Consider the following 27912-nt stretch of genomic DNA (forward strand, 5'->3'; position numbering starts at 1 on the left):
AGAAGATACATGTTGGCAATTGTGTATTTTGACATGCAAATATCATCAAGATCATGAAATTATACACAGCTATATGGAACAAAGTTAATCTGTGGCAAACATTGTGCCAAGCAGAAACACAATTACTCAGAACTAGTTGAATGATCAGAGCAATCTTGCAGAAACAAAAAAGGGTCATATCGTTCACACGACTTAAGATTTTTATTTATAAACTAGAGACTGAAGATCATTGACAAAGTACTAGAAACTGCTAATCCATGAAGCTAAATATTACATAGAGAATCTATAGTCATAAACTGACACAAAGAGAGCACAAGAAAAGCTACTAACTCACATTGCAAATAAACAAAATGCAGTGACTGCATAAAGGAGAACTTCGGGAAATAGTAACAAGGTTGTCTTTCGCTGCAGCTGTTGCATGTAATTGAATCGAAGAGGATACAAGGAGCACCTGTTAAGCAAGAACCCGAGAGCTAGGATCATGGTAGTCCAATCATACACACAGGTTGTGCTCAAAACTGAAACATGTCAGCAGAGGCAGTAATGGGTTGAATTGGGCAAGGGAGCTGCCAAGGCTCAAGCAAAGTGTCTGGAATTTCAGGGATGTCGACAGCAAGTCCATTAGCATCAGCCCAAAAACGAGTGAGGGAATTCAGAGAATCTAAGCGTTCAGTCAGTTCAGCCATTTGAGCCCTCAAGACATTGTTCTCCGCATCAAGGGTGTGGAAGTTTCTTCCAACAGATTCAATCTTCTCACGCCAGATAGTGCTCTGATTCTGCAGCTGTGTCAATTGGCTCATCAACTCCTCCAAATGCTGCTGCTTCCTCTTCCGTGACCGCCTTGCAGATTCACGGTTAGACTCCATTCTCTTTCGTTTTCTCTCATCATTAGTAGCATATCGCTGGCCATCAGAACCCGAACTAGCTGGTTGCTGAGTCGAAGCCATGTCTTTGTGTTGTTTATTCAATGGGGAAGTTTGTTCGATAAAAATAGGGATTCAAAAAAGGAGAGGTAACTACTTTTTTCTCGTTCGGTTTCTGAATTTGGTACTTCTAATTTCTAAATCAAACAGGAGGAGGGTTCAAGGGTTTGAGGTGGGCTAATTCATGAAAACACATAGAACCAGTACAGGAAGACAACGGAGAAAGAGTGCATAATGCGAACTCGACGCATGTGGATCATGAATAATTTGAAACTAACATAGAGAAACTATTTATCAAACCTCAATCAATGAAACAATAATCGAATATATCAAATTAGTAAAAATTCAATGGTTGTTGTGTAAATCCAAATCCAAATCCAAACAGTGCCTTCAGCAAACAAACGCAAATCAATCTGCAAAAAGCAAAACAGCACCTAACGTATTAAAAAAAAAACAAATTCAACAATCCATTGTATAAAAATCAATTAACCCAACACAATCACAATTAAATTAAGATCCTCGATCACCTCTATGTCTAATGTCAAAATAAATTCAGGATTACTCATAATTAAACTAATTCCACACAAAAAACCTAAAGGTCTTGGCTAAGCTGTCGGAAGTATAAATTAGGCCGGAAATATAATTCTATGATTATAATCTCGAGATAATTTAATCCGTCTACCAAATAACCCCAAAGCCAACCCAATTCATCATCAAATTAACAATCCACATACAAGCAAAACCTAACACTCAGAGCAAAAAAAAAAAAAAGATAAAATAGAGAGGAAAATAATAGACATACCTATCAAATGAGGAACCAAGGGTAGGCGAAAGAAGGTTTAAATGTTAGGAGAAAGAGGGTTTATATAGGAAGAGGAGGTAGGTATTTTGGTAAATATAAGCATATATTTGTAATATTTTATAAAGCAAAAGTTAGTGCGATTGACGTAATCAGGAAGGTGGTTGGCGTGTAAATTGAAAAATTATTGATGACAGCTAAGCAAAAGCAAAAATTGTCTCGTCGGTATATCCTCAAAGACAAAAGAATCTTCCACGGATCTTCTCTTTTCTGTGGGCGATACTTTTTTATTTTATTGACCATCACATTTTCTTTTTTAAATTATTTCTCAACTGAAATAAAATTATTTTAATGTTACAATAACTTAATGAATCTTGAGAAGTACAAATGATCAAAATTTTAATATCAGTTTCATTCATAATTATTTTAATAGTTCTAGCATTATCAATTATCACTATTGATTTTCAACAACCAATCAATTGTAGCATCACAATTGATCATTTTATTCAAGTATAATCTTCACTATTAGTCATTATAACAGTTATAAATACATTGAATTAAGTGAATTGTCCATTAAACTTATCATAAGTTTATCCTTATTATAGATATGTATTCCAAAGGTGATATGAACCTTTTCGAGATAGAAATGTATCTATTAATGTGACATTAAACATGGTGATCTTTTGATTGATTTCTCTACCTATAAATAGAGATATCATTCACCATTGTAATATACACTTAAATAAGAAGAAAAATCATCTTCTTCTATCTACTTCTCTTGTCTTCTTCTCTTTATGATTATATTCTTATAGCTTGATTTTATAACACGGTATTAGCATGAGTCTCTAGCCAATTAAGATTGAGTTTTAGTTTTTCTTTAACTCATGTTTTGGTTGATCTCGTTATGAGAATCAAGGTATTATATGCATAAAATCAGGTTTGTATTTTCTAAAATATTTTCATGATTTAGAATAAAACAGTATTCAGTTACTAACAATTATCAGGAACCGAAGACATATACTACTATTGGTTGAATATGATATGCTATACAAAATTTCTTAAATAGAAGAAGGTATAAAATTTTAATAGCATGAGTTTGAATATTATTTTGATTGTTTTGAAAGACTCAAAGGGTGAGTCATGTTTCACTTTGGTCTATTATACCGTTTGTTAAGGGTAAGACGATGGGTTCAAGCCCCACCGCACCAAAAGGGTAGATATGTGGTTAAAGTCCAGATGACATAATAAATAAGAAAAATATTTGACGGTAAGACGGTAGATTCAAGTTTTATCGCACCAAGAGGGTAAGACATCAATATGAGTTTTGATGCACCAGGATGATAAGGATTGGATTCAAGTCCCTTGGAATTTGGCCTAACGTGCCTTGTATGGATAAGACATTGAGTTTGAGTCAATGCACCATAGTGATGAAATAATGATGACTAAGATTTTGATGAAAAGCCTTGAAATTCGTCATATTGAACCTGCTCCATTCCTTGAAAATAATGTGGTAACAACATATGATAACTTTGAAATCTGATGCTGACTTGCTCCATTCTATCGTATGAATGTGGTAGCAGTAATTAATTAGTCTGAAAGATGACAAATGATTAATGATATGAAAAAAGGGTGTGAAATGACGGAATTATAATAGTCATCGGTGTGGTAATTATAAAAGGAAGAACACTATGAGTTCTTCAAATAGTCCTTCAAAATGTAAAGACAATTTTTATTATCAAAATGGTATGAAAGGTCATTGGGCTTGCGATCTTGTCAACTCAATATTTGATAAGTTTTATAAAGGGAAAATTGTATATAATAGCAAACCAATAACCTAAAATAAATGGAGTATCTAGGGTTTGATTTAATTGTGCTCCATAGCAAACGTTTGCAAAAAATTATCAAGCGCCTCTCTCCTAAATATCTCGCTCGCCACTCTCCTCCAGTATCTCGCTCGCTTCCTCATTTTTTATACAAACACAAGTGTATAAAAATTATTTCTAATTGTATAAAGCAGAGAAAATTATATAAATACATATATTTTTGTTCCCCTCTCTCCCCTCTTCCAGATCTCGCTCGCCACTCTCCCAAATCTCGCTCGCCACCCTCGCCTTTCTCACTTATACAAACAGAAGCGAAATGTATAAATTGCGTTTCTATTTGTATAAAGCGTGAGAAAATTGTATATACACATGCAAGTACATATATTTTCGTCCTATACACTTATAATTATACAATAAAATTACTCCCCTGCCCAGTTTCTTTTGCCTTTCTCTCTTTCTCGTTTTATACAATTTTCAAATTGTATCTAATTTCTCTCTTTCTCGTTTTATACAATTCGATTCAATTGTATATTCCTTGTCAAGTCTCTTTTGTCTTTCTCTACAAATTCAAATTGAATATAATCGCTCTATACACTTATAATAATACGAATCGTTTTATACACTTCGTTTTTATATAGTCTCTGCCCAAGTGTCTTTCTCTTTCTTGTTATATACATTTTGTTTTATACAATTAGCTTCAACTGTATATGTATAGCGAATTATACAGTTTCTATGTTTGCTATGGAGAGTAATTATGCAAACTTTGTTATAGCATACAAATATGAATTTTTTATTTGCTATATTTGAAAGTTGCCCTTTTATAAATCCTCCATCAAAATAAAAGAATATAAAGTGGAGATGCACTTTATTTTTCAAAGTGATGTTAAGGTATATCATGGAAATATAATGAATTTTAAATGTGCCTATAATGCAAATTTATGAAGTACATGTATATGATTAGTACATTCCTTGAAGAGAATGTGACTTGTGATGAGATCTTGAATGCTCGACCATTCTATAAGAGAATGAGTCAAGATGTGATAAAATCATTATGAGTTGGATATATGCCACAACTCACCTCTATCGAAGATTTGAGAAAAAAAAGATATATGTCACATCTCATCTCTACGGAAGGTTTGAGAGAAATAAATAAATTTTATTTGATATGAACGGTCAATGGTCTTGTACGTTTATATGTCATGAATATTATGGTATGTTTGTTATGAACTACCGAAAGGACAAAAAGAAAGAAATAATTCTTGCCTATAAAGGTTGTGGCCATGATCAAATACACTGTGTGACAATACAAATTTATCATTGGTTGTGTACCTATGGTACAACAAAAGAAAAGCAAGAAACATGTCTTGCTCGTAATAATTTTAACCATGACAATAATGATATAATTTCTCCTTGAGGAGATGTTCACCATATGGATGGTGTTATGAAATATGTGATAGTACACAAAATTAATTGTCAGCTCAAACGAGTTGTGCTATTATCAGATTAATAATATTGGGGTTGTAGTAAGTCTCAAAAGAAACTTTTTAAATTTTGGATGAATTAAAAAAAAATATTGAGATTATAAATTATGAAAAGATTTAATATCTTTAAATTACTACAATCGAAGCGGTTTATAAATATTTATGTAAAAGATTACTCATTTTTTTCTCTTGTTTGTTGCACACAAACGTGGGCATGCTGATGGAATCACATGCAAAAGTAAATATAAGTGTACTGAAATAAAGATTGGTTGGCATGACCGGTTGACCATTCTGGTTTAAATGTGATGCAAATTTAATTGAAAATTCATGTAGATTATATGATGAAGAAATAAAGATTCTTCAAGAATTCTCTTGTGTTGTTTGTTCTCCTCATAATATGATCACTGTACCAACTAAGATTGAGATTGTAATTTCCTGAAGTTTTTGGGACATATAAAAAGGTGGATATGTTCCCATTCACTTGCCATGTGGATTATTTGCAACTATGTGACAAATGCATCTATGCGATGATCACATGTGCTTTAGCGTCAACTTACAAATTGGTGTTTGTAAGGTTGTTTGCTCGAATTGTTAAATTAAGAGCACAGTTTCAAATTATGAAATTATATTGATAATGCTGGTTGATTTAGCAGAAATTGTATGCCTCCAATTATAGCTAAATCATGATTATGAGAACAAAACTCTCAAACATGATTTGGTATGAGATAATTTTATTTAACATGTAGTAACACATGTATGCATCAAGCCAACAAGATTTTCACATTAAATTGGTTTAGGCTCACAAATCATATAATTTTCATCTAAAATGTTGACTGTGCGGTTATGATTTTAATTGCTCCACCACGCACAAAGATGAACTTCCAAATAAGGTTGGAATGAATGTTAGATTTTCTAACATTTAAGGGAGAGATGATTGACAGCTGAAAATTATGGGTGAGGTTAATTATGAATTATCTAGATCCTCGTTAAATAAATATGTGAACTTAAAGTTCAAGGGATAATTCAGTTGCATAATGTTGCAAATCAGTGGCCAGATGAATACACTGATCCTATAGTAAATTCAGCTGCAAATGCTCCAATGTGAAGTCTTTGAAGAACAGTGTCTATGATATGTCGGAAGAGTAATAGATCAATTGATTCCAAACATAGAATTTCTTGAAGAAGGAAGGAGTAAATGATCAATATGGTCATAATAACTAGGCAAGTGCTATAAAAGTACACATTGGCATAACACTTCATAAAACCTCGGAAAAGGTTCATGTACTTGAAAATAATGAAAAATGAAGAGATCTCGATAAGTTATGTCTTGTTGGAATCTATATCAAATAACCGTATATAACTTGTGTCAAGAATCTTGAATCAAATCTGTCATAGAGTGGGATAGATAAATGCTTGGCCAAGTAAAATGCATAATTCAAGTATATTTTGTTTCACTTAAAAAAATGACGTTTTGGACTGATAGTCCATAAATCAAGGTATAATGTCAGTGGGGTACAAATAAATTATTATGTGATAGTATAACCGTAAGATATCAAATACGGTTTGTGCCTTTGGGTATAAAGGTTTATCGCAAAAATCCTGAAATTATTTGAGATGTTTTCTCCTTTGGTGGATACAATGAGGTTTGTTTTGATCTGGCAACATATGAAAAACTTGAATGTATGTAATGAATAATTGTAATGTCTAGCTAGACAATGAAGATATATGAAATCCTTGAAACAATGGAGGTGTCTAAAACATATAAGAGTTTGAAAGAAACTTTTTCAATAAAGTTTCAAGAATCCTTATATGGATTGAAATAGAACGAATAAAGGAGTACAAAAGAATGACCCTAATTGTCCCTGTATTTTTATGAGAACGTTTTGGTAAGATAGAATTTCTCTTAACCTACAGATTGATGATTTGACAAATGAAATATTTGTTTATCAGTGCACATACACATATATGTTTTAATGCACTTTTATATTGGATAAATCACATTCATTGAGTACCCCAATGATTATGAGATCATTTGACATAAATGATGATTCAGTTTGTTCTCAAAAGAAGGAGAAAAGTTTCTTGGTGATGAAACTCTATATCTTGGTGCAATCAAGGAACTACTACATCTTACTAACAATATTTAAGCAGATATTTGTTTTGCAGTAAATTTACAGGCAAGATTCAGTTTCTCCTCGATAAAAGGACATTGAAATGGTGTTGAGCACATGATTGAATATCCTCGAAGGACCATAATTATGGGTTTATTCTATTCCAAGGAACCCAAGACAAAATTGATTGTTTATGCAGATGCAGAATATTTATCTGATCCGCATAAAGCACGATCTCAAACACGCTATTTGTTTTCATGTGGAGGCACAATAATATCATGACAATCAATAAAGCAAATGTTGCTACGCAGAAATAAAAGTCCTCCATGAAGCAAGTCGAAAGTGCGTCTGGTTGAGATAAATGACACACCATATTCAGGAAATGTGTGAGTTTTCTTTGAAAAAGAATATACTAACCACAATGTACAAAGATTTGAGACATCATCACAAGAAATTAAGTGATGTTTTAATCAGGGGGAGTATAATACGCATTGCACTTTTTTTTCCTTGACCGAGGTTTTTTCCCACTGGATTTTCCTGGCAAAGTTTTTAATAAGGCAACAAATAATGCGTATCAAAAGATATGTGTACTTTTTTTCCATCACTAGAATTTTTTTCCTACTGAATTTTTTCTAGTAAAGATTTTAACGAGGCACATTATCTATGGACATCCAAGGGAGAGTGCTATAAATATATTGAATTAAGTGGATTGTCCATTGAGCTTATCATAAGTTTATTTTATCATGGATATGTATTCCAAAGGTGATGTGAACCTTTTTGAGATAGAAAAGTATCTACTAATGTGATATTAAACATGGTGACATATAAATAGAGATATAAACTTAAATAAGAAGAAAAATCACTTTCTTCTATCTACTTCTCTTGTCTTCTTCTCTTTAAGATTATATTCTTATAGCTTGATTTTATAACAATAACCATAATTTTCATTATCACTCTTCAATAAATATTGCCGAATTACTACTAGTCACAATTTATAATTATCATCGTCAAGCATCATTACCATAATAATAATCATCAATGTAACGATTCAGAAAAAATTATATAAATAAGAATAAATAGGTATTTAAGGGCATAATTGTCCTTTCACGTTTTAAATGAATAAATAAATAAATAAATCAAAAACAGATTTGTATTTATTTATTTTAAATGTTATTTGATTAATTCTTTAATTAGTCTCCTACTCCTAATAGTTCTCTCTTTTTTTCACGCTTCTTAACTCTCTCTCTCACGTTCTCCATCGTTCTCACGTTATTCTGCCAAATACCAATAGTTCTTCACGCTTGAAGAACTCACAAGAATTTTTAAGTAAAAGAAAAAAATAATCAAAACGTCAAGGCTAAGAGAGGTTCGTCGAGTGAGGTGTACATTGAAGTGAATTGGGAGTGGTTTGGAGGAGTTTTCCGGGCAGTAACATCAAAGTTTGAACATCGATTAAGGTATGTGTTTTCTTCTCTCTTGGCTCCTTTCCCAAGAGGCCCCTTACGATTCAAACTATTCATCTTGAAACTAAGGTTGTTCCCCGTTGCATGCCCCTGTCACTAGCTCCCTATGATCTTAGGTTGGGTATTCTTGTTGGTAGAATTTAGGGATACTTGTTTGTGGTGATGATATCGTTTCGAGTATGTATTTATGGCTATGTGTTTATATTTTGTGTCTTTTGGGAATATGTATGTATTTGTGCAAGATTGTGATCATGATTTTGAGTTTTTCTTTAGCATGCTAATAGCATAAAGGTTATTCGTGTTTTGTGTGCAATTAGAGGCTCTTAAAATCGTATATTCACATGGTTGAAAGACTATAAATTCCAGTTACAACAAATGATCAAATCATCCCCTTAAACTTGTCTTAAGAACATTAACGAATGTATAAGAAACAAATGCTAAATTAACCCGTAAAAATGATGTATAAAATTGTGGAATAATGTCCCAGAACCTGGAAGTAAGTTCTAGATGCATTCTGGAAAATTTGAGCAAAAAAAAAATAAAAAAAAATAGGTGAGGTCTTCAGGGATCGAACCCAAGACCTCACCAAAACATGCCTTAATAAAATAAATAAAGAAGAGTGCTGAAGGCGGGGCTCGAACTGGGACAGGGGGCTGCTGAAATTCGCAAAGAAAAAAAAATGGAGCAGGGGGGAGTCGAACTCGCAACCTAGGGGGAGGAGGAGGAGAAAAAATCAAATGAATAAATAAATGGGAGGCGTGGGGTTCGAACCCACGACCTCCCAGAACGCGCGAGAGGGAAAAACACACACAAAAAAAATTAAATTGTTGCGAGGCGTGGGGATCGAACCCACGACCTCAGCGCTAAAGGGAAAGGCGCAAACAATAACGTGAAGCTGTGGGGATTCGATCCCACAATCTCACTGTCACTCCCCTATTTAATAAAAAAAATAGAGGGGTTGTAGGGGTTCGAACCCACCACCTCACAGCCTCCTTTTCAGCGAAAATGAGAGGAAAATAAGGGGCTGTGGGGGTTCGAAATTTTAAAAAAATATCGTGCGTGTAACTATAAATTAAAGGGGCAATTGAATTAGGAAATCAGAGATTATCAGATTCACATTCGGGACGAGGAGTTGTCAGTCGAAAATCACTATTGGCAGACGAAGAACACTGGCATTGCATTTGACTGTCAATTTCTGAAACATTTGAAGCAAAAATGGGTGTTGATGATGTGCCGATGGACGATAAAGCTAAGAGAATGAGAGATCTGTTATCAAGCTTCTATTCTCCTGATCCCAGTTCTCCTTCAAAGACGCCCAATGCTTCTTCCAGATTCGCTACACTGGATACCATCAACACCACCACATTCGATGCCGATCAATACATGAATCTTCTTGTATGCCTCTCGCATCTATATTTTTGCTTCTCATATGACTATGTTTGATTTATAGCGAGTTTAGATGGTAATTTGATGTATGGATTTTATTGTAAACTTTTAAGAACATCCAGAGTGGAGGAGTGATAAATAAATTGGAATAGAGGGCGTACTATGACAGAATGTGTATAGTGGCACTTTTTTGAGATCACAATGACATAAGTTCCCTATAAATGTGTTTCCATGTTATACAGTGGCGGAGTCAGAATTTTCAATAACGTGGTTCAAAATTCGTAGAAATAGACATAAGGAGTAGCCAAAGTGGGTTCAACATCTACTGTATATGCATAAAATATTATTTTAACCATGTATAAATAATATAATTTTCCGTCAAAGGGGGTTCAGACCAAGGTGGCTCCGCCCCTGATGTTATATCAATGTTGAGTCCTCTCACATAATAAGTCTTTCTTTCGATGTCGTAAGAGTCTTCTGAAATGGAAGAGTGTAACATAAGTTGGATTCGAGCAAGAAGACTATGAGAGCTGGATTATACTGTCCTATATTTTTGGGTTAAGAGTTGTCTGTACTACTTTGTGAGCATGTTATGATCTCATGTCTAGTCCATTTATTGTGATTCATACTAGAACTTTGCAAAAGTGGACAACTGTTGTATAAATTGGAAAGGAAAGAGTACCGAGAAAGGTGGTTATAGTGACCCCTTTCTCAATAATATGTATCCTTTTCTCATAATATATATAGTATTGTTCTCTGTACTACAGGCGATTATTCTATGATCTAATGTTTAATCCCTTTATTACGATTGAATAGATGTCTTTTGATGTACTTATGCATTTAAATGTCACATTTATCTAACCTTATAAAAAAAAAAAAAAAAAGGAAGACAGTGGCTGTGACATATATCTATCTGGAAACATACTTTTTACTTTTGAAAAAAAAGTACTATCTGGAAATACAACTTAGTAACTCTATTAAGAAATGTCATAGAACATGTGAAGTAATTGAATCTCTGCAATTAACAGCTAATAATACAAGAAGAAGAAGAAGATGAATTGGGCGTAGGGAAAAAGAGAGAACACATGTTTGTGAAAATCTTGCATTTGTTCTAACTGAATGCAGAATGCTGAACGTTGACAACAAATGACAGCTAAGACCTTCTAACCGACCATGTGCAAATTGCTAACAAACTAATCCTTTGTATTTAGCCTATCAACTATTTAGAATTTTGAAATATTTAGTTCCCTAACCACTAATCAACTAACTAATGGGAGCTGCTGCTTGTGATTGTACCTCAAGGTACATCAGCACACTTGCTAAGCTTCTTCACCCCCCCCCCCCTGAAGCTAGGAGCTATATAAATATTCTTCATTCCTTGCTTGGACATCAGATGAACATGTGAAGCTCTGCCAAGACTCTTAGTGAACAAATCCACTGGCTGATCTGCCAAAAGTAAGTAGGCAGTAGTAACTAGGCCCTCTTGAATTTTTTTCCCTAGTGAAATGACATTCTATGAGAGTACGCTTAGTCCTCTCATGAAAGACATGACTTTCAGCTATTTATAGTGCTGATTCACAATAAAAAAAATAAAGAAACAGAAACTTAAGTCTCCACACCAAGCTCCTTAAATAATCCACCTATGCTATTTCTGCATCTGAAGATACCATTGCCCAATACTCAGCTTCTGCTGAATTCCTGGAAACAGTAGCCTGCTTCTTGGATTTCCACAAAAATGGGGGAAGACCCATACTGCACTAGACAGCCAGTAATAGACCTCCTTCTGTTGATTCAGGCTCCCCAATCAGCATCACAATACGCTTTCAAGTGATCATCACTAGTTGCTAACATCAATATTCCTAAACCTGTTGCATACTTCACATATCTTATTAGTCTCAAGGCTGCTTCTGTATGTGACCTCTTAGGAGAATGCATGAAGTGACTTAGACTTTGCACAACAAATGCAATGTCTGGTCTGGTTGTACTAAGATAGAGTAGCCTCATAACTAATCTCCAGAAGGATATACTAAGGACTGATCCTCATGAGCTGGTGGTATATGCTGATCAAACTCAGCAGTTGTGAGTTTTCGATTCTGTGGCATAGGAGTAGTGACAGGTTTAGCACCTGCAAGCCCCATGTCTGCCACTAACTCCAAATCATATTTTCTTTGGTGCATCAAAATCCCATCCTTGCTTCTAGCAAATTCAATGCCAAGAAAGTATCTGAGCTCTCTCATATCGTTGATCTTGAAAGCTGTTTGTAAAGCTTCCTTAGTATCCTGAGTCATGGTATGATCATCCCTTGTCAGTAACAAGTCATCTACCTACACAAAAATTATTGCAGTTTTGTCACCCTCCCTCTTTGTGAACAAAGAATAGTCTCTTGTGCTCTGGTGAAAACATTATAATGTCAAGGCTGCAGTAAGCTTGATACTCCATTGCCTGGAAGCTTGCTTTAAGCAATATTACAACTTCAATAGCCTGCAAACTTGTCCATTGTTGCCACCCTCATCACAAAAACCTTCTAGGACAGTCATGTACACTTCTTTATACAAGTCCCTTGCAATAAGACATTGTAAACATCAATTTGGTTGAACTTCCATTGATTAGCTGTAACAATTGTAATGACTGCTCTGACTGTGACCATTTTGAGCGCTGGTGATAAGGTTTCTTGGTAATTTAGCCTAACAACTAATTACAATTATGAAATAATTAGCTTCCTAACCACTAAACAACTAATTAATGGAAGCTGTTGCTTGTGATTGTACCTCGAGGTACAGAAACACACTTGCTAAGCTCCTTCACAGAGCCTTATGTAAATAGCATGGTTATTTGCCTTTAACTTAATGGATCTTCTGAAAGACTTCTGGTGTGCACACCTCATGCTTACGTAATACTATCCGAAAGATTATCATTAATCTTACCTTTTTGTCCTGGAGTGAGCTATTCTTTTAATGATGCCAATGTCTTTGAAAAGATTGACTAGACAGTGTGATATTTCTGAATATATAGGTGCAGAAGTCCAATTTGGAAGGTCTGCTTCAGAGGCATGTTGATATGGCTGCTGAGATAAAGAATCTAGATACCGACCTGCAGATGTTGGTATATGAGAATTACAACAAGTTTGTAAGTGCCACAGATGCTATTAAAAGGTAAATCTTTTATTTGAAAGTAACGATAAAATATGAGCTATTTCATCCTGTTAGTGGCAGACACTTGGGTACAATTGAAGCTAAATTCTAACTTGGTACAATTGAAGCTAAATTCTAACTTGGTACAATTGAAGCTAAATTCTTACTTAGTGTGCGAGCTTGTTATGGCATTATTAGACGTGTCACGGATCCTGAATAATTCAGAAGAAATGAAGTAAAATCAGTTTCTTGCACTAATTATGCTTGGCTTCAGATCATATGTTGCTATCATATTTGCCAGCGTTTTATTTTGTTGTATTCTCCTTTGGCATGTTGATTCCGAACTCACTTAGTGATTGCTTTTTCAGGATGAAGAACAATATTGTTGGCATGGAAACAAATATGGAACAGCTTCTTGAAAAGGTCAGTAGTTTCTTCTTTCAATTTTTTAGTCGTCCGAAGAGTTATTTGCTTTATTTGGTTTTAATTTTGACCCAAGAAGTAAAAGATGAAACGGAATTGTGTGGGAAGTGTTAGATTTCTTTTAATTACTTGCAGATAATGTCTGTTCAATCAAGAAGTGATGGGGTTAATACATCTCTTTTTGAGAAGAGAGAGCACATTGAGAAATTGCATCGGACCCGCAATCTTCTACGGAAAGTTCAGGTACTAAAGTGAAGTATTAATCTAAAAGATTTTAATTCGCTGCATCTCTACGGGTGTTCATATAGCACTTTTCAGAACTGAATGAATCTGGCTTTTTTGAATATGGAAAAAAGAAAGAAGTCATTTCCATTTCTACCCTACTGATTTTCAGGCTGGTTAATCATGGAATATTTATGATTGAAGGGCATAAGATGGTGACTGGCAGTGAATTGTATGTTAGAGTTTCCCACATTGGTTGAGAGAATGGACTGATGCCTTCTCATATGCTCTTGGTCAATCCTCAGTTCCTCATTTCATGTGCTAGCTTCCCGGTTGAGTTAGACTAAATGTGCATTTTTTTAACATGGTACCAAAGCAGCTACATTCCTGTTGTCGTGTTACAAATTGTTGGACCCACATGCTTTTGTTAAATTTTTTTTCCAATTACACGGGATCAGGGAAAGGGTAGTGAGAATTGAACCCACCCTATTTTATGGGAGATCCTACTAATACCACTAAATTATAAGTATTTTTCTCCATGTTATCCATGTTCTAGTTTTGCCAGATCTGGGCATATCATGTTCAGTGAGGGCAAGGGCGTGTTCACACATTATTTGGGGGAATGGGTTGTTGTCTCCTTATATAGTTTTGGACAATTTTCACCTTATTAGCTAGCGTTTGGGGTTCAGTTTGGTTCAAGGTCTATTTCCTTAAGAATGTAACAAGAAAGTAATATGCCATTTTGTATCTGCTGAGAAAGTGGAACACAATAATCGACCATTCATATTTACTGACCATCAGTTACAGTTTACAACTTCATCAATCTTTTCATTGGGACGTCCCATACTCACAAGAATATCATATAAATAGGGATGGAGAGAATGCATTATTATTTGGCAGTGGTATAGACTTTTGATTCAGTGTCATCACATCACTTGCTTTGCTGAAAAGATAAAATTCCGTTTTATGTTTATGCTGCTATTTGTAATGTAAGTATACTTCCTGCCCATGATTGAGTGACACATATTTCCTCTTCTTTGGAAAAGAACAGTTCATATACGATCTACCTGCTACGTTGGCAAAGTGCATCAAATCAGAAGCCTATGCTGATGCAGTAAAATACTATATAGGAGCCATGCCCATTTTCAAGGTTTGTAGGTATCCACACCTTTTCTCTTTTCATGATATAATTGCGTCTATTAATTTTGTTGACAGTATTTGTCTGTGCTAGATATATGGGGACTCTTCATTCCTAGACTGCAAACGAGCCTCAGAGGAAGCAATTGCTATCATTATCAAAGCCTTGCAGGTCTGTAAGTGCTCCAATTACTTGATTGGGGGTGGCCACTTTATTTGATGGAGGAAGTTATAGTGTTTGTATAATTTCTACTCACCACGTAGATCCCTGTGACTACTTCTAAATGAGCAGAGGGAAAACATAAAGTAGGGATGCAATTTTCTGGACATAGATCCTGCTTCTTTAGATTTGCGGTCAGAAATTAGTGAATTGGACTTTATGATGCATATTACTTTTCGTTTGCTTTTTCAGGGCAAGGTATTCTCAGATTCTGAATCCATACAAGCCAGGGCAGAGGCTGTTATGCTCCTTAAGCAATTGGATTTTCCGGTCTGTATCACTTCTCCCCCTTTCTCCCAGATTCATCTACTTATTGTCTTCTGTCTTGAACAGATTTGAGATTAATTCTTTGATTTTTCATAAGACTCTACATCTCCTTCTGTTGAAGCTAATATGTATTGTAAAAGTTCCCTCATTCCCATTTTGTCAGAATCGCTTTATCTTTTCGAAAATTTAATTACTTTGATGATGATAGTCACGAACATCCTCAAATACTCTACAAACAAATTTTTGGGTCTTTTCATGCATCATCCCTTCCTCTTGGTCCATCTACCTTTTTTGCATGGTTCGATTTGGTCTTTAACTGATTTCAGACGAATTCTTCAATTTTCAGTGGGTAACTGTAAAGTTTCCTCGTTCCTCCTTTATGCCACAGTCCCTTTACCTTTTCGATAATTTAATTTCTTTGATCATGACATTTATGATCATATTGCTGTATTGCTACAATCATTTGTTAGATCAATGTTGTCTTTTCATGCAGAACTTGGCCAAATTGAACGCCTAAATTACTTATGTTAGATGTAGGATAGATGGAGTAAATTATGTGGTGTCGAATTGTTATAATTTCATGGAACTTCTTTTCCTAGTTTCACTATCGATCAACTAAAAGTGCTCTATCATGGAAAAATTGTAGCATGCGTCAACTTGACACATTATACACTGACGTAAGAATGGTTGACTGGGAAAAAACAATAAGTAACCAAGTGGAGAAGTTCTATTTTCTTATGTTCTTGAACAGTATCTCAGAAGAGCCTTTACTATTTGATTTCTCAGACATATTTTCTAGTCCTTTTTACCTGCCCTATGGGTTTGTTCTTTGCTCTCTTATTTTTCTAAACCTGTGACTTTCTCTGTTGACTCACAGTTAGGTCAAAGTTCTCAAGCTTCTAGCTATGAAAATGGAAAACATAATAGTAGAACAGATGGAGAAGAAAATTCATATTATTATTTACTAAAACGAATGAACATCTGTTTTGTACCTCGGAGAACCATCAGAACCCTCATTCTTTGGATGAAAATGCAAAAACGAAAAACATCAAACAAGGAAAACTGTAACATTAAGTTTATTGTTAACCTACTCTTCAACACCTCAAAGGGGTTGACATGATGCACTTAGCTCCTGCATTCCATGTGGTCTTAGAAGGGGCTATATCACATTGGGTCTACTGTTCGCCACCTTACTTATCATTTCTGTAAGAGGTTGTTTCCACGTCTTGAACTTGTCACCTCTTTGTCGCACAACGATGACTCTTACCATTGTGCCAAAGCTCCTTCACTCTTTGACACCTCAAAATTAGAATTTTCTTTATTTTTGTATTATACACGGATCATTGCATTATTTTTATTTTTATTTTTTATCTTTTCCAAGTAGAGGTTGGAGAATGCAAGGATATCTCAAATAATAGTGAAGGAAAAACCAGAACTGCTCAATTTATTGTGACGCCACTTACTATAGTTGGAGACTTGGGATAGGGATAACTACAACTGTTTCGTACGCTGGTAACATAACATGGAAATGTTGCAGGCTCTTGACAAAAATAATATCTCTCAATGGTAAAAGAGAGAAATAAAAAAAGAAGAAGAGTAAACTCACCTTGGTCGGTCTTCATCTGGTGGACACAACTTGAGAATAACTATTCAAGTTTGTGCGTTGAGGGACAGAAAATTGAGTGCATCCCTCTTGATACAACCCTGATATCTTATATTCTTCAGACTTGTAGTGCAATATACGGCTGGAAGTTCAATTGTCTTGTTGTTGTGACTTTCTTTGCTGTTGGACTTGTATGTCTGTTGCAGGTTAATAATTTGAAGGAGCAACTCTTTGAAAAGTTAGAACAGTTCCTTGTGGATCTCCATCTAGATTATAAGGAAATACGATATGCTTCATCAGGGCTTGGTGGGATTCCTGTATCGGCTTCTTCTACTGCTCATGAGGTATGTCAAAGCAATATAGTTAATATGCTTGGAAATTGTATGCTTTCAGTGTATGCACAATGTGGCCTGAACTTCTAACATTTAATAAACTTCATCAAACATGACTTCTCATTGGTACGAAAGAGAATACCGTCATTGAGAAAGGTGGCCTCCACTCATGCCGGTATCACGTATTTGCACTCAAAAAAAGAAATAATGTTTTCTGTCAGTTTGTGGCAATGCCAAAAAGGGGATAGATATTGTAGCTTAAAAATGCTTCTGACAGAAACCTTTTGGAGTATCACTTATTTTTCTCCTTTCCAGTTATCTTATGGTGCTTGACAAATTGTCATGTTCGCAACTTTAGGCTTCTATTCGTGAATTTGCTGAGGCTGTCCGCGCTTATCGAGTTATTTTCCCTGATTCCGAACAACAGCTCTTTAGACTTGCAAAAGAGTTAGCTACAAAGTATGGATGCACTTCTTTTTTTCCTCTCTCCTCCCTTCACATATGGAGTTGATCTTGCTTTCTGGATATCGTTTGTGCACTAGTTTTCTACAACTGATCAGTATAACAGAGCACCACTTTCGAAAACTTTAGGCACTTTGAAGCCACAAAACAGCACATCAAGAAGCAGGTCTCTTCAACAGACCTTGTTGCCATGTTGCGTAAGTTCCACTCACTGTTACTTCAGCATCACATGTAGTGTTAATCTTTACTTGTTTTCAATGTTAGGTCCTCTTTCGCCTTTCTCTAAGGATTCAGAACCATAGTTATCTTTCACCATTTGTCATCTGCTATATATGTTAAGCATTTGAGAAAAACACATGGTTCAATCCGCTCTATGCCTGGTTAGTTTAGCCATCTAGGACCAGGGGCTGAAGTTTCTAAATTCTCAATATGCTTCTTTGCTCTTTAGTGAATACAAACTGTTGTTATTTCTCTCATTTGACTATAAATAATCATGCACTCTAGGCCAGTTTACCATCTTCCAACTTGCGATGCAGCTCTAGTCCTTTTTGACTTGTGCTTTTAATGGTGTTCCTACTTTTGGCAAAGTCTTGTTGACTCGTCATATCAGATGGAGAATGATGTTTATTCAAGATTTGAACTCTAATGCTCTTTTGGTATGTGAGATGAGATAGACAAGGACATCCAACCGGATTAACTATCCCACAGAAATTGGGATAGCTAATCCCACCATTTAGTACATCCCATGGGAAGTCCCATCCCTCATCCCACCAAACAAAATCCTGCATACATGGAATTGCTTTCTCATCCCGCATACCGAACGAGCAAAGCTCCTTCTCGAAATATTGATCCATACATAGCTAAAAAACGTTTCCAGGAAGGATACTGTCTTCTTTTTCCATTGACTGGAATTGGGATCGAAATATTATGACCTGTTAATGCAGAAGGACAAGAAGAGAACCGAATGATCCCAGGAGGAACAAATGCTCAAACTTTGAAGAATTTGTGGTTATCCTTTCTAGTTGATACTTTTGGTTTTTCACTTGTTATTGAGGATCATTTAAGCCTCAATTAGCTCTGATTCTTTATTTGATGTTGTCTTGTGTGTGTGTTTAACTTTTTAAATTGTCACGACAAATTCTAATAAAGCGTTACTTTAACCTAGATATTCAGGGTTTTGTCAAAGTTGCGCTTTAACCTTAAAGTGAGATGCAATGCAAGCTTGAATCTTCCCTTAGATTAGGTGGTGTTTCAGCAAAGACGCCAAAGTGTTACAGTGTATGCTTCAACAAACCTTGTCAATCAACGCCTTTTTTTTTAAATGTCAAAATTATCAAGCTCATAGGTCGGGGGGAGGGGAGAGATGATTAGGAATGAAGATATACGGGGAAAAATGGGAGTGGCCTTAGTGGTGGATAAGATGTGGGAAGCAAAGTTGAGATGGTTCAGACATGTAAAGAGGACGAGCACAGATGCCCCAATGAGGAAGTACGAGAGGTTGGCAATAATAGGTCTAAGGAGAGGTAGCAGTAGACCAAGGAAAAATTGGGGAAATGTGATAAGACATGACATGGCACATCTTGAGTTCACCGAGGACATGACTCTAGCTTTGAGTACCTTGTCTACTCTGTCTTCTACTTATCAGTATCACTATTATCAGTATTACTATTCTTGTTTCTTTTACTTGGGTTATCTCTACTTTTTTGTTGTCAGTACTTTTCTTTTCTACTGCATTTCCACTATAGCTTTTACCTTTGTATTTGTCAAACTATTTTGGAAACGTTTTTTTGAGCCGTGGTCTATCGGAAACAACCTCTCCACCTCACATAAGGTAGGGTTAGTGTATGTACACCCCACCCTCTCCAGACCCCACATGTGGGATCACACTGGCGACTAGATATGTGGTTGTTGTATAGGTCATGAATAGACAGCACTAATCAATAAAGCAAAGAAAATGATGCTCTCTATGTTTCAATTTGTTTGTCTCACACTCTCACTCTACTATATAGTACGCTTTTAGAAAAATACCTGTTTCCTTGTGTAGAAACTTCTTAGTTCTAACTTTACACTTGACATATTTAAGACCTAAAGATTAAAGGGAATTTTAGTACATTCTACATCTCTTTAGTTTAGGACTACAAGATTCATAAGTCTTCTTTACTTTTGTGAACTCTGTGCCAAGTCAAAACCATAGAAACAAATTGAAACGGAGGGAGTATATTGATTAATTAGAAACATTATGGATGAGTATGATTATAATTATTAATTATGCGTAGGTAATAGAAATTTTAGTACAAGAAAATCAGTCTGCATATCTTTATTTATGAAAAAGAACACCAAATCTGAATCAGAGTGCATCTCTGCATTTACATCAGAATTTTACAATGGTTTTTGAATTCGATCGACTGGGTTATTAACTTCGCATATATCTCTTAATTACCGTATTCAATTCTTCTACCGTTGTAATTGTTGTTTGTGTTCTTTGAAATTGATTGATGTATGTGCGCATATATATCTATTAGTTTTTCTTTATTCTGGACCTTTATTCACTCATTGTTTTTTATTTAAGCTTTGCACTCAAAACTTACTACACCTTTTCTTTTCCACCTTTTCGCCTTTAATAATTCTGGCTCTCTGTCGAGACCACTTTTGCATTTCATGAATGCTGATTTGGTCTGATTATAAATTATTTTTTTATGCACATTTTTTCCTCAGGAGTAATTTGGACAGATGTGCTTCTGATGGATGAAGTGCTGCCAGAGGCCGGACTACGTGATTTTACGTTTGAGGTTGCTTCTAATAGACAATTACCACTTTATAGATTCATATTATTCAATTGTGACAGTGATGGGTTTGGAATATCTGAAAAGTACTGAGTGGTTTCAGGCTGCTCATGATGCTATCAAACAATATGTTGCTTGCAGATTCAGTCATCTTTTGCTAGATATTTCAGGTATGTCTTGTTAAATGCGACTGTCGGATAAAAAAGTCTAAAGTTGACTTAAACTAAATTTGTTAGGTTTTAGGTTTACGAGACTTAATGGAATCTCTAAGAAGGATGTGCAAAATACAACACTACTAATTTGCACAAAGTAAACAAAGAACCTCCTTGTTATTTCTTCTTGGATAGCTACTCTGTCCTATATTGGATTTCGTTAATCATGATGTGAGAAATGTGAATTAGCAAAAATTATTAAGAACACGTTTGGAGTGGCTTAAAAAAGCAGCTTTTAAGTCCAAAAATAAAAAGTCAAACTTAAATGACTTTTTAAATCAAAAAATAAATAGTAGGGGGAGACCTACTTTTGATTTTTAACTTTTTAAAAGTCATTTTAAACTTATTTTAAGTTATTTTTAACCTAGCCAAACACTTCCAAAAGCTAAAAATGACTTGAAAGTAGGTTTAAACCAACTTTTAAGTCGATCCAAACGGATCTAAGAAGATAATTGTCTTTCAGAGGATAAAAAATGGTGAGGTTCTTCAGAAGTCTGAGGTCTTATCTTATATGTTGTATCATCTGGCTTTCGGAGCTTACTGCACAATGTGTGACTACTCGTTAATGATATTATATGTTATAATCCAAAATCTTATCTAGCCTTAAGAGTAATTAATTCCTTCTTAGAAAATGACCTTCTTTCTCAAACCACTTGTATTACAGTAGCTCTAAACTATTCTGAATTTGACTGTTGCTTTACTTTAAATTAAATTGGCAGATGCTCTTGTAAAAGTCCATGATAATCAAAAGGGATTAATTGAAGAAGAGCATCCTTTGCAGTCTGCCCTCGAGACCAGCAAAAAGGCATTAGTACAAGGCAGCATGGACGCCTTGCTGGTAAAAGTAGTTCTGTGGCTTTATATAAATTAAGAAGTTCTCTTGAATCCTTGCATCAAATAATCCATCTGTGGGTTCAAAGGTTATCAAATCTGTCTTTTTAGTTTTCACTGGGAATGGTTCTTAAAGTAGTTGGTATCTGTTGATCGTTTCGGTACCCTGGCCTGCACATTGTTCATCTTTCACTATTTAATTCTACCCAGGGAATTATTTATGTGAGAATTGCAGAAACATGTGAAATAAAAAGATTAAAAAGGATATCTGCCAAACCTATGAATGGAGCTAAATAGTTTTTGAACCCCTTGGGAACTAAACTATTTTGTTTTACAAACGAATAGGGATAGGTAAGAACAATGCATCAGTAACATCATATTCATGTGTATTGTTCTTTTGACATGCAACTAGAGCTTCTGGAATAGTGGATTACTGTGAACCAAAGTCTTCGCTGATGAACTGATGTTACAATATGAAATGAGTGTTCATTAACATTTTTCTGCTGCTATACCTACTGACCTGCTTTGGTCTTTGATGTTATAACTCACCACTCAGGTTTGATCTCAAGTAACCGACAGACAGTTTTTATTATGCCAAAATATCAGAGAGGTCTCATCTGAACAAAATTGAGCGAAAACCGCTGAGCTTACCTCCCAAAATTTTTAAAAAATGAAAGGCTATAGTCAGGAAATAGCAAGGGGTACTAGCACCATAGCTTCATGATTCCTCTATCGAAGTACAGTCTCCAGTTGTCCAGTCAATTGTGTTCTTTATTGTACTTTTAGTTTGATTTTTTGTATAACAGGATTCCCGCCGACTTCTTGATGAAAACTTGGAAGTGCTATCAAGTTTGACAGACTTGATCATTGAGTGGGTGCAAGAAGGATTCCAGCACTTCTTCAGGAAGCTAAATGATCACTTTTTCATGCTTTCGGGAAAGAAATATTCTGCTAACGAGGATCTAACCTTTGGGGAAGGAATGCAAGGTGATAAAGTACTTCCCGAGCTTGTTCTTTTGCTGGCTCAACTCTCTGTTTTCATTGAGCAAAATGCCATTACCAGAATCACTGAGGTAAGGAGTTGTCTGATTGGTACTTCAGTATAGTTACCTGATCGGAGCCATCTAATGGGCTTTTTGATTATTTTTTTAAATTTCAGGAAATATCTTCTTTCTCGGGTGGCGGGACTCGGGGCTATGAAAATAGTTCAGCTTTTGTTCCTGCAGAAATTTGTCGCATCTTTCGATCAGCTGGTGAAGAACTCTTGCAGCATGTATGTATCTAGATTCTGAACATTTTCTTACTTCTACAAACATCTTGTTATTTGTTTTACTGGTTAGCTTTTGCTAGAGGTTTATAGATTAGTTTATTTCTCTAAAGCAAAGATTTTCCACATCTAATCTTCCTTGTTTTCATTGTGTTAAGTAGCTTTGATATCCATTTAGGCTCCAATGATAAACTTGTGCAATTGCAAAAGTATACTGCCAGAGATCTTTTATTGTGACAGAGAGGTTTGCAGTATGCAAAAACAACATTTCTTTTGTTATTCTGAGAACTTCCAAAACCACTATTCTTATTTCATTTGATAAGTTGCAAAAAAAATTATTTTTCCTGTATTGCATATATAACTCTCTTTTTTTCAGGGAATGAATTTTTTGTCTAGCATACAATCTTCTTCTGTCATTTCCATTTATTATTCATGTTTACCTAGTCCATTGGAGAAATTAAGTTTTAACTTTAATATTCTATTTTCAATTGAACTTCTACCCATCATGTTCATGAATCATGATTAATCAAATGGATAATATTTGTAACTAGAAACAAATTTGTGCATGCTAATTTTTATAATTTCATAGAGGACAACAAGATTTATAGAATTCTAATCATACTATTAGAAGTTTGTTCTTCCTTCTCAAACTCCAACCACACATAGAACTGATGAAATTTACAAACTCCTCCAATCATAAAATAAGAAACAAAAGAAATTCGTCTTAAATATGTCTCTCAAACATTAGACCAGATCTGTCTATATTCTCAATGCATCCCTCTCAATTTAAGTGCCAAATGGCCGCTGTATACTGCTTTAATCTGTAATGCTAATGTTGGAGTAAATGACCTTGAAAAGATAAATGATTGGGACTGTAAAAGGTTAAGGGTATAAGATTCACATGTGTTACCATTTTTCAGTGCCAATGTTCTAAAAATCAGAATACTATGTATTTCGGTACTCTAGAAAGACAGCAGTGAAAACCTGTAATTTTTTCATGCATGTTGATTTTATGATTGCTATCGATTTCACAATCATTTCCTTATTAAAAGCATGAAATTGATTGCAATCACAAAGTCAACGTGCATGATTCATTAGACTTTTGTGATTTAAACAAAGAATTAAATTCGTAGATAATTTAGAAACTTGCAGATTCTGAAATAAAGAACCAAACAACATTTACAGTATATTGGTCTACCTCCAGTTGTTATTGTGGTCATATATTTCATTATAGTTCTATGATCAAAGTTCTATGTTCTATTTGATCCCTTTGAATTCCATGTATCGATTTTCTGTATTATCAATTGGAGGGACTCTTTAATGTACCACTACATTCAACAACAATAACAACAACATACTCGGTATAATCCCGTAGGTGGGATCTAGGGAGGGTAAAATGTACGCAAACCTTAATTCAACCTCGGGAAGGTAGAGAGGCTGTTCTCAAAAGACTCACTCAAGTGCAGCAAATCAAAGTAAATACGAAAAGGGAATACGACAGTGAAACATGTTGACTAATAAGGAAGGCAGTACAAAGCCTACAAAGAAAAGAAACTGCAACAACAACGGGTAAATATGATAATTGGAAAGAAAATATATGTATAAGACTAATACTACAACACACCCGGTGCTCCCAGGCTCTCACCAAGCCTAAACCTGTCAAAAACATAGTCAAAGCACAATTACCTACTAACCTTCTACCCTAATCCACGACCTTCATACGCACCTATCTAAGGTCATGTTTCGGTGGTTGAAGTTGTGCCATTTCCGATCTAATCACCTCTTCCCAGTACTTCTTCGGCCTACTTCTACCTCTCCTCATACCCACTATATCCAAGCCCTCACACCTCCTCACTTGGCATTTGTGCATCTCCTCTTTACATGTCCAACCCATCTGAGTCTCTCTTCCCTCATATTGTCCATCATAGAGGTCACTCCCGCCTTATCTCAGATATCCTCATTCTTAGTTCTCTCTCTCCTAGTATGCAGCACATATCCATCTCAGCTTCCCCATTTCCACAGTTTGCATCTTTTGATCATGGGAACTCATGACTGGCCAACACTCTGCCCCATACAACAAAGTTGGTCTAACATACCACTACATTGATCTTGTTTTAGATGCATGTATGCACCTCTTAAGGAATGAAAAAAATCGATCTACTTTCATTTGGTATTTTGGCCTAAATTCCTTAACTCCTCAGTACTCGTAGTTCCAAATTGATGACAAATAAAAAGGATTATCAATTAAACCAAGCATCTGCAGTATCTTTTAATATACAAATAATTATTTTTTATGACCAGAATTCTACTTATTTGTCCATCAACAGTTCCACTTGTTTGCTCATGCTGCCTCTTTTAATTCAGTTAATTTAGTGATTTCGTTGTTTTTGGTCTCTGAATACATAAACCATGGCATTTCTTTTTAAAAAATGGAAATCTTTCATGAGCTGCTAAATGTCATTGTTCATTTATTCAGGTAGGTTGTTAAGAACCCATTTGTTTTCTTTATATGGTTAAAGGGCATACTCCTCTAGTTCTCTTGATGCTTGGTTATATGGGATTTATGATGAATTTCTGGCTGGCTTGCATTTATGCTTGTTGTAGGTTTGTTGACTTCCTTGAATTTCATATTATCTTTTTGCCATGCATGATGAACTCTCTTCACTCAAACTAAAGATGTTGTTATTTCTGGGGTGTGATTGAACATTGAACTTGATCTTTTCACCATTTGAGAACACAACATTTGCATTAATGAGCAAATAAGAAATTGGATCTAACTGATTATGGAAGCTGTTGAAGTACATCAAAACATACTTGTCCGAGGTTAAATTGCTATTCTCCATTTTTCTTGTGAATATTAGGAGGATCTGAATGATAAAGTATGTGGTGCTAAGTTTTTCTTTATGAATTTTGTTATCCATACCAACAAATGAAGCTTATGATACTTTTTGTTGTTATGTACTTCCTTGGTAGATAGCTAATCATTACAGTTTAATCAAATTACTGAGTTTTAACTCTATTTCGATCTCCTGTTTCAGTATATAAGCTTGAAAACTCAGAAGATCTTGATTGTGTTGAAGAAGAGGTTTACAACCCCCAATTGGGTTAAGGTAAGCAGACATGGTCGGCTAACACTAATCACTTGTAAGCATCAAGATTATGGCTTGTGCTAATTTATGTCCCTCTTTGTATAGCATAAAGAGCCCAGGGAAGTTCATATGTTCGTTGATCTGCTTCTTCAAGAGGTAAAATTTTGCATTTCCAGTATGAAGTTTTTGTAATAGGAAATTGGAGCACCGAGAGGGAGAAAAATGGCACCTTTTGACTTCATATGATATACACTATAGTTTTTTCTCGTATAATTGTTAATATGACTAGTTCAGTAGAAAAATTTAACTTTTTTCTGTTTGATGTCATTAATTCAGTTGGATACAATCCTTAATGAAGTGAAGCAAATATTGCCTGAAGGACTACAGCCTAAGCATCGGCGCACAGACAGCAATGGGAGTGCCACTTCTTCTCGTAGTAATCCGTTGAGAGATGATAGGCTAGTACGATCAAATACCCAAAAGGCCAGGAGTCAGCTTCTTGAGTCCCATTTAGCAAAATTGTTTAAGCAGAAGATGGAAATATTTACTAAACTTGAACACACACAGGTTTAATTCTAGTGCTTGTAACTCAACTACCTGCACTAATTTTGGAGAACAGTGGAATAAGAATTATTTATTGTGCAGGAATCAGTCATAACTACGATTATAAAACTTTTCTTGAAGAGTTTACAAGAATTTGTCCGACTTCAGACTTTTAATCGGAGTGGATTTCAACAAATTCAGTTGGACATTCACTTTCTTAAGACCACTCTTAAAGATACGGCTGAAGATGAAGCAGCTGTTGATTTTTTGCTTGATGAGGTAATGACAGAATCTCCACAGCTATTATACTTAACAATTACTCTTTTAATGGGCGCTTTCCTGTATTTTCTTCTTAATGGCCACTTCAAACAGTCCTGAAAGGTTCTTTATCATCTATGTTTAGTTGTTATCGATCAGTTGTTTCCTCCCTAAACTCTTCCCCACCTCTTTTCTCCCTCATCCGAATAGATTTGATTTTGTATTAGAAATGGTTAAGTTGATCATCACTGCACATACTGAAAGTTGAATGCTTCAAACCTTATTATCTAGCCAAATGTGACAGATAATGTTTCTTGCTGAACAGGTGATTGTTGCTGCTGCTGAACGTTGTCTTGATCCCATCCCCCTGGAACCAGCCATCTTGGACAGGCTTACCCAAGCAAAGTTGGCAAAGAATTCGGACCAGAGCTCTACTTCATAATTATCTGGGAGGCTGGGAGCTCAAATGCATCATTCTACTGCGACTCTGAGCTGGAAGTAATCAGAAAACATAACACCCAATGCATTTTTTAATAGGTAAAGCATAAAACTCAATGCTAGCATATATTAGAAGAAAAAACTTGCTTTAAAGCCTTTCTTGACGGGAGTTTTTCAAGATTTAGAGTCATCGAGTTCAAAATGGATGTAACATGTTATATGTTCACATTTTTTATTTTCTTATTACGTATGTGTAAGTGATTCGACTCGAAAATAGTGGATTCAATTAGTTCTAATTGAATCCTCTATAGATATGCATTCACCATAGGTCCATAGCATATGCATCACTTTGATTGAAAATGGAAGCATTGTCAAGCAACTGAATTCATGGATCACTAGTTCATTAAGGGGCAGCATTTCCAATTGAAAGAAGGGGTACAGTGGATTTTGTAATTTGTCAATTCATTTTATTATGATCAATGGATCATTTATATTCCCTAAACCTCCAAAATAACTGCTATGATTGACTTTCATTGTCAACATTACCAATTTCTTAGTCATCAAATTACTCTTTTAACATATTTAGTAATTATTAGTTCTCAAAACGTGCATCGCACGTATGTCCTCTAATTGATATTAGAAAAATTTAATTTATATAACTAAGTTCAAATCTAAGTCCTTTCATATGTAAGTTTAACATAAGAATAT

The 27912-nt window shown here is 35.1% G+C and overlaps 2 protein-coding genes across 3 annotated transcripts; one reads left to right on the top strand and one right to left on the bottom strand.

Annotated features, from left to right (window-relative positions):
• Positions 1–97: 97 nt before the first annotated feature.
• On the bottom strand, positions 98–1764 carry bZIP1 (bZIP transcription factor6). The gene is made up of 2 exons (NM_001247410.2): positions 1726–1764; positions 98–1336 (listed from the first exon to the last, which is right to left on the bottom strand). The coding sequence occupies exon 2, from the start codon at positions 945–947 to the stop codon at positions 513–515; it is 435 nt and encodes a 144-aa protein (NP_001234339.1). The 5' UTR covers positions 948–1336; positions 1726–1764; the 3' UTR covers positions 98–512.
• A 7799-nt stretch (positions 1765–9563) lies between these two features.
• On the top strand, positions 9564–27706 carry LOC101268609 (vacuolar protein sorting-associated protein 51 homolog). 2 transcript variants are annotated; one of them, XM_004229346.5, is made up of 20 exons: positions 9564–9995; positions 12999–13138; positions 13486–13540; positions 13676–13783; positions 14814–14912; positions 14994–15071; positions 15312–15389; positions 17196–17333; positions 17680–17780; positions 17913–17980; positions 20499–20572; positions 20670–20736; positions 21498–21616; positions 22416–22682; positions 22769–22882; positions 25915–25986; positions 26071–26121; positions 26302–26532; positions 26611–26787; positions 27092–27706. In XM_004229346.5, the coding sequence occupies exons 1-20, from the start codon at positions 9816–9818 to the stop codon at positions 27206–27208; spliced, it is 2334 nt and encodes a 777-aa protein (XP_004229394.1). In that variant the 5' UTR covers positions 9564–9815; the 3' UTR covers positions 27209–27706. The 2 variants fall into 2 exon arrangements, with proteins under 2 accessions (XP_004229394.1, XP_069147475.1); XM_069291374.1 differs by having other exon boundaries at positions 9700–9995; positions 11015–13138.
• Positions 27707–27912: the final 206 nt, after the last annotated feature.

This window comes from Solanum lycopersicum, chromosome 1 (assembly GCF_036512215.1).
Source record: "Solanum lycopersicum chromosome 1, SLM_r2.1".
Lineage (NCBI taxonomy): Eukaryota > Viridiplantae > Streptophyta > Magnoliopsida > Solanales > Solanaceae > Solanum > Solanum lycopersicum.

Excerpts from the sequence above, each read along its gene's own strand:
- bZIP1 (NM_001247410.2), bottom strand. The coding sequence starts at position 947 with ATGGCTTCGACTCAGCAACCAGCTAGTTCGGGTTCTGATGGCCAGCGA.
- LOC101268609 (XM_004229346.5), top strand. The coding sequence starts at position 9,816 with ATGGGTGTTGATGATGTGCCGATGGACGATAAAGCTAAGAGAATGAGA. Across the intron at positions 15,390-17,195 it reads TTAAGCAATTGGATTTTCCG|GTTAATAATTTGAAGGAGCA; the intron begins GTCTGTATCACT and ends TGTCTGTTGCAG. Across the intron at positions 17,334-17,679 it reads CTTCTTCTACTGCTCATGAG|GCTTCTATTCGTGAATTTGC; the intron begins GTATGTCAAAGC and ends TCGCAACTTTAG.